Source organism: Neofelis nebulosa, chromosome 14, assembly GCF_028018385.1.
Source record: "Neofelis nebulosa isolate mNeoNeb1 chromosome 14, mNeoNeb1.pri, whole genome shotgun sequence".
Classification (NCBI taxonomy): Eukaryota; Metazoa; Chordata; class Mammalia; order Carnivora; family Felidae; genus Neofelis; species Neofelis nebulosa.
Genome location: NC_080795.1, coordinates 82,085,203 through 82,092,010, shown reverse-complemented (window position 1 = coordinate 82,092,010; position 6,808 = coordinate 82,085,203). Strand labels below are relative to the sequence as shown.

Below are 6,808 nucleotides of genomic sequence, written 5' to 3'. Positions count from 1 at the left end.
GCTGTCCAAAACCCCTTCCTCCCATGAGGTCAGGGGTGGCCCTTGTCCCGAGGGCCACTGTGGGAGGCCAGCCGGGCACGGCACACAGACGGCTTCGTTAAAGGGAGCGTGTGGCTGTGCCTGGCTGAGGTGGCTTCTCTGTGGTCACCCTGCAGCCCGCCAGGGGAGATCACCATCCTCCCTGCTTTCAGAGGAGTCTCATGGGCCCAGGTGTCCACCTCAGCTGCTCGGTGGCTATTGTAAGAAACAATACTCCTGGCCTGCTTACCCAGGCCCTTGGCTGGGTGCTTCAGTCACAGTCCCAGAGCACTGGCAGGGCCGGGAGGAGCCCAAGTGGACTGAGCAGAGCAGGCAGGGGGACGACTCATGGCCCCGCTTCAAGGTCTAGGCTGGCAAGACCAATGCAGACAAAGAGTCTGGCCTTTGGAGTGGCGGTGAGCAGGACAGGGGCGCCAACCTGTCTGTTCCGCGTGGGGGCGGGTTGAGTACAGAGGGGATATGAGATTGGACAGGCAGGTGGGGGTGGGGGCGGATCTGAAGCCCCTGGAGCTAGTGTTGGGGGCTACGGGGGCCAAGGCCCTCCGATGGCGCTCCTCGCTGGAGAAGGCGCTGGTGGCACTGGGCTCACAGGCAGGACCTGCGGCCAGATTCATCCCCCTGCCCCTCGGTGCGAGGCGCCGGCTGGACAGTGCTGTGGCTCCGGAAGCAGGGTCCGTGGGAGAACACGAGGGTGGCCGGGGGCAGGCGGAAGGGGGCTGGCAGCACTGCCGGCCCGACGGCGCGGTGACGTGACTAGTTGATGGCCCGGAAGGTGAGGAGGGGGCGGGTGGAGGGCACGAACACGAACTGGTAGGTCATCTTTAAGTCCTCCTGCCTGAGCGTCTCCACCAGGAAGCTTTTCAGCACCTAGGACAGAGGCACGGGTTCCACCTGGCCAAATGGTCAACCCCGGTGTCCTGGTCCACCTTCCCTCGCCTTTCTGGACCCTGCCTTTCGGGTCAGGCGCAGGCGCAGCGGAGGAGAAGGAGAGGCCGGTGGTCCCCGAGCAGGCCACCCGGCACCCCCAGGCCCCGCCCACCCGCAGGCCACGCCCTGCCCGGTCGCATCCCGTTCCGCCCCCGGGCCACCCGGGCCCCCTCACGTGGTGCAGCAACAGCAGCATCTCTGTCTCTGCCAGGCGCCGCCCCAGGCACTGGCGCAGACCAAAGCCGAAGCCCAGGTGTGGGTATCTGGTGCCAGAGCCCCTGTTGTCCAGCCAGCGCTGGGGATGGTAGCACTCGGGCCTCTCGAACACAGAGGGGTTTCGACCCAGGGAGTAGAGCTGCACCTTGACCAGTGTCTGCGGAGAGGTGGGGAGGGGCGGGGTCGGAGGCCCCAGGAGTGAGAAGGTCAGGCGGGCTCGGCGTCTGCCGGAGGGGCTGCGGGGCCTCACTCACCCCTGCCGGGATGTGGTAGTTCTGCAGCACCACGTCCGAGGCCACCTTGCGGTCCACAGACATCCCCACGGGGTACAGCCTGCGGATGGGGGGCACCCGACAGGGTCCTCAGCTGTCCCTGGGACCCTCGCTTCCCTTCGGCCACCTTCCTATCCCAGGATGCGCCGGCCTGGGGGAGCTGCCAGCCCCCCTCCCGGGTCGCCTCTGGCACCGGGAAGCCTAGATCACGAGGAGCTGCTTCCTTGCACCTCCTGAGTCAGACAAAGTTCCCTGAGCCTGAGCAGCCCCCGGACACGGCGGACACGGCCGAGGACGGTGCCCGGGGCATTGAAGTGGGATCCCAGGGGGAGAAGAGCCCCTAACCCTTTCGGGAGAACAGGACGAGGTACAGGGTGGCATCTTGGGCGAAGCCGCTTCTCAGCCCCAGGACCTGGCCGCAGGCTCCCAGCACTGCTGTCCAGACACTGGGGCCAGGACAGAGGCGGCAGCCGGGGCCCGCCACACCCACCTCAAGGTCTCCTTGAGGGCCGCCCGCAGCAGGGGCAGCTCCGAGGTTGCGCTCTGGGGATCCTGCGAGATCCTGGCCTCGGCCCCCAGGCTCTCCTGGCGTAGGGCCCGCTGCACTTCAGGGTTTCGAGCCAGCTCAAAGAGAGTCATCAACAGGGGGTAGGCCGTCTGCAGGAGCCACGGGTGCAGGGCTCAGACCTCGGCCCAGGCCACGCACCTCAGCTCCCGGGGCCTCTCCACCCCGGAAGACGGTCCTCCCTCGGGGGTGGGTCGCCTCAGATCCGCGGTGACGTGGACGCCCGGAGGAGGACTCGTCCCAGGGATCTGGGACCTCAGGATCTAAAACCTAACACCTGACTCCCTCAGGGAAGGTGTGCCCAGGCTCAGTAAAGAATCAGGCCTTCTCCAGCCCCTTCGAGGCCTGGTTCTCACCCTCCTCTGGGGTCCTTCCTCTCAGGGCTGTGTATGGGGGGGTGTTCTACTGCCCCAAACCGTTGGCACCCGGTAGGATTGTCGCCCGGACACCCGCAGGCAGGTCAGCCCAGACCTTGTGGTCGGAACATGGACGGCCCGCCCCGGCCCCTGAGTCGGCTGCCAATTTGGGGAGTTTCTCCACCGCAGGCCTGTGCCTCTTCTCGGAGCCCCGGGTGCCCGGCCCAGAGCAGGACATCACAGATGCTGGTGCGTGAACCTGGGGTGGAGGGCCAGGAGGCTCTGGCTGCACTCCACACCCTGCGGCCTGCCCCCACCCCCAGGCTGCATGCCATCTGCTCTCTCTCGCACAAGCTGGAGCCCTGTGCGCCCCTTTCTGTCATCCGCCCGTCACCTCCAAAGCATCTCTGACCTGGGGCCAAATGGACTCTGTGCCTGGGAAGGGTTCCTGGTGCAGGCAGCCCTCCAGCTGCATCGCGGCCCTTCCCCTCTTCCCAGGACCCAGGCGACTGAATGGTGTCTGTGCTGCTCATGTCTCTGGGCTCGTCCACCCTGCACTGGGCCTAGAGTGTGGCATCCCACTCGGGGAACTGCAGACCCCTTCCCTTGAGGGTCGGTTCCCGGGCCCCCCACCCTAGGTCAGAGCCTTCTGTCAGCTCAGAACAGGAGCCTGCAGGAGACACGGGCACGGGGGCACGCAGCCTGGGGTCAGGAGGCTCCACGGCCTCGGGCAGGGCTGGTTGCTGTCCTGACCGTGTCCACGCTCCCGGTGGTGAGCTCGATGGAGTTGGCCCGGATGGCCTCGAGGCTCAGGTCCGCGTGCGTCAGCAGCTCCCCCACGATGCCGCTGTAGTGCTCCGGGCGGCTGAGGGCCAGCTCCTGGTAGATTTTCTGGATGGCATTGTTGGCTGTGGGGCACGGAGAGACAGGGGCCGGGGCACTTCTCCTCACGCCCCTGCCCGTCAGCCCGCCTGCCCCGTGCCAACTGCTCAGGACCGGCCCGGCCCGGACTCACCGCCAAGCCTCTCGGGGCCACAAAGGCCCCCGAGGTGACCTCAGCCCTCCCCCAGCCTGTGGTGACAGGAAACCGGGGACCCTGGTGTCCCTGGCATTCAACGCTTGCCCGGTCTCTGGCCCTCACCATACTGGAAGATGTAGTCCCAGGACTCAAAGTGCTCCTTCCACAGCTGGGTGCTTGTCCAGCGTGATAGGACCCTGGGCATGAACATGAGCTGCGCGGTAGACTTTAACATGGCCTTCAAAGCCCGGAGAAAGTTCAGGCTGGCAGGACTTGGGCTGTGGCCAAGGAGGCCCAGCCGCTCTCCGAAAAGGGCTAGATTGCTGGCTGTGGACAGGGAACGGTTGCTGAGCCCAGGGTGGCCGACAGCGTCACGGGGGCCTCAGCCCCGTCCCCGGCCGGTCCCGGCTTCCCCGAGCCCTGACCCCCCTTCCCTCCCACCCTGACCCCGCGGACCTTCTATGGTGTAGTAGAGGATGCTGGGCTGGATGTCCACGGTCAGACTCCCCCGGGCATTCTGCAGCACTCGCGACTTCAGGGCCTTCGAGAAATCCCTTGCCACCCAGTCCACCATGGGCACGTACTTCTGGACGGCCTGAGGCGACAGCACGTCTGGGTTCAGCTTCAGTCGGTTCATGCGCCATTCGGGCCCGTTTCTGTAGAGCAGAGAGAGGCGCTTCAGGGGAGCCCGAGTCAGCAGCCTGGGGCCAGCCCTGGACCCATCTTCCTCGTCTCCAAGGGGAAGGGGCGAGGCAGGGAGCGGCCCGCTGGTCCCAGGGGGCAGGCCGCCTGCCTGGGGGCGTGAGCGCCAGCCCTTTCCCACAGGGAGGCCTTGTGTGCTGGGCCCAGGGTGCCCCCGTGGAAGGTGGGGCTGAGCCCAGAACTTCTGCCTGGCAGCGCCGCCTGGGTTCGTGGAGTTTGTTCACGCACACCGGCGGGCCCCTTGGCTGGCACGTCAGCAGCTGTCCGGGCTCTCCCTGTTCCTGAAGGCAGGGGAGAGGTGGGCCAGCCAGCTCCAGAGTGAGGGGCCCCCGCAACCTTCTCCTTCCAACCCTCCCTGCTCTGAGAATGATGCTTCTGGGCCGGTCCCAAGTCCCCTGTCCACCCAAGAGGATACACACACACACACACACACGCGCGCGCGCGCACACGCACACACACGTGCTCACACACACACCCACCTACAGCTTAGCTCCTGGGCAAAGGTGCCTTCTTGCCCCGTCCCCCTTCTCCCCAACCCCCCCTCCCCAGCCCCGGCCTCTCTCCTCCTCAGCCACCTGGGCTCTAGTCAATGCCAGTGGGTCCTCAGGCCCCAGCACATGCTGACACGTTCCCGAGCCCCTAGCCCCGACTGTCCTCCCCGCTGCCCTGGGCTTCCCGCCCTGACCTGTAGGAAGGGAGAAGCCCACCCCGCACGGGGAGTCCGCGGAGGCCTGTGCAGCCTGGGGGCTCCCTGATGGCAGCGATCATCCGTCCTCCTCTCTGAGGCCGTGGCCCCGCTGCCCCTCCTCAGCCCCAGGACACATATGATCCCCAAGGGGTGGGCACCCAGCGGGAGCCGGCGGCCGCTCTCCCGTCCCAAACTGGACGGGCCTTGGGCAGGCCCGCTTGCCATCAGCCCTGCCCCGCCCCTCCCCGCCCCTGCCCGCCCAGACTCCCTCTCACAGCAAGAACACGCCACATTTGTGCCCTCGATGCTGTCGGTAGGCCAGCCAGGGGTCCAGGGGCGGCCGCCACGGTTGATGGCCGTCCACTTGCTGTAGCCTCTGCACATCCTCGGGCAGCATCAGGAGCACCATGCGTGTCCCTCCCACGTCATACCTGCGGGACGAAGCTCAGAGCCCTGCTGGGGGACCCGTGCCTCCCCCCAGGCCTCCCTGTGCGGGACCAAGGCGGCCCGTCTCCCACGGGCCTGTCCCTTCCCCCGGACTGGGCCTCTCCCGGAGTGGGCAGTCCCTCCCGCGGTCTGACCCAAGCCTCTCCTGCTCTGCTGTCCGCGCTCTGCCCTCTCAGCCGCGGCCAGGGAGTGCTCCCTCCTCCCCAAGAGCCGCAGTCTCCGGGTGCCAGGCCCAGACCCCCCGCTGCTCGGCACCCACCCCGCCTCCCGGGGGACGCAGAGCACAGGCGGCAGTGCGCCCGGCCCGGACTCCCCAGCCGCTAGGGAGAGCCGCACAGGTGCTGTGGCTGAGGTGGGCGGGGAGGCCTTTACCTGAAAATGGGCCCCAGCTCCTGGAAGAGCTGGTGCACCTCCAGGTGAAGGTTCTCCAGGCGCCGCTCCTTCCAGATCTGCAGCAACCTCGTCCACTTGTTGCCGGGACAGCGCGGTATGGCTTCGAAGGGCAGCACCGCCTTGGGGGCCGGAGCGGCTCCGGCGCCCGGTGCGCGTGCCCTGCCCGGGGACGGCCAGGGCCCTGCCAGCCACACTCGTGCCTTTGCCCCGAATGCCATCCTGCTGCTCCCTCCGCCCCCCCGTCAGCGCAATTCTTTTATCTTGCTGGAGGCCTGGGCCTGCGGCCTGATCGCGTCATGGGACAAGTTGTCCCTGGACCAGGCCAGGAGACCCGGAGCGGGGGTCAGGGCTGGAGGCCTCCAGAAGAGACGGATGGGCACCTTGTGCCACGATTTCGCAAGGCCTGCTGGCTGCTGGATGTGGAGAGCAGGGCAGGGTCTGGATCGGGGGCTGAGTGGGGCTGGCCGGGTGGTGAGCACTTCCCTCCTCCCCGGTGGGGGAAGGCAGCAAGATGGATGGGGCCCCTTATCTAATCGAGAGACGCAGGGGCCTGCGCTGTTCTCCTCTCCTTTCTACAAGGACCAGAGCAGGAAGCAGTGGGCAGCCATGAGTCCCACAAACGTACGTGCCTTCTGTCCGCTCTTCCCAGATCACAGGCTGGGTGCAGGGAACGCCCACGTGAGCCGACAAGGGTGCCGGCCCGTGAGGGCTTTCAGGGCACTTAGGGGACTCCAGCGACCCAACTGTGGGTGGCACCGATGTGGCTGGCACCCCGTCTGGCTGGCTCTGCTGCCTCAGCTCTGGCGCAGCGAATGCCCAGGACACGAGCAAGCCACTCCTCAGGCGGGGAAATGAGGCACCGCTTGCCGGGCCCCGTGTGGCCCCCCGCAGGGGCGGCGCTCAGTGCCCAGGCCCTCCTTTCTCACCCGGAAGCCTGCGCTCAGGGGTGCGGACCCAGAGCTCAGGCCAGTGGCGGGAGGATCCAGTCCACAATGGGGGCTGTGGGCGTGGGCTCCCACCCTCTGGAGGGTGGATCCCGGGTTTGGGGTCCCAGGGCACCTCACCCACGTCAGGCGGGGTTCCCCCGAGGTGGCTCTGGCCATCATCGTTCCCATTTTCAGATGAGGGGACACAAGCCCTGGGTTCCTGCCACCCCCACGGCCCCCACTGTGTCACAGGGGCCCC

General features: G+C 67.3%; 1 protein-coding gene across 1 annotated transcript; it reads right to left on the bottom strand.

Annotated features, from left to right (window-relative positions):
- Window positions 1-302: 302 nt before the first annotated feature.
- Window positions 303-5,895, bottom strand: LOC131495157 (cytochrome P450 11B1, mitochondrial-like). The gene is made up of 9 exons (XM_058699965.1): window positions 5,603-5,895; window positions 5,059-5,214; window positions 3,850-4,049; window positions 3,517-3,720; window positions 3,129-3,283; window positions 1,945-2,111; window positions 1,437-1,515; window positions 1,142-1,339; window positions 303-906 (listed from the first exon to the last, which is right to left on the bottom strand). The coding sequence occupies exons 1-9, from the start codon at window positions 5,839-5,841 to the stop codon at window positions 793-795; spliced, it is 1,512 nt and encodes a 503-aa protein (XP_058555948.1). The 5' UTR covers window positions 5,842-5,895; the 3' UTR covers window positions 303-792.
- Between the last annotated feature and the right edge of the window lie 913 nt (window positions 5,896-6,808).

Excerpts from the sequence above, each read along its gene's own strand:
- LOC131495157 (XM_058699965.1), bottom strand. The coding sequence starts at position 5,841 with ATGGCATTCGGGGCAAAGGCACGAGTGTGGCTGGCAGGGCCCTGGCCG. Across the intron at positions 5,215-5,602 it reads GAGCTGGGGCCCATTTTCAG|GTATGACGTGGGAGGGACAC; the intron begins GTAAAGGCCTCC and ends TTCGTCCCGCAG. Across the intron at positions 907-1,141 it reads TGCTGCTGTTGCTGCACCAC|GTGCTGAAAAGCTTCCTGGT; the intron begins GTGAGGGGGCCC and ends CCTCTGTCCTAG.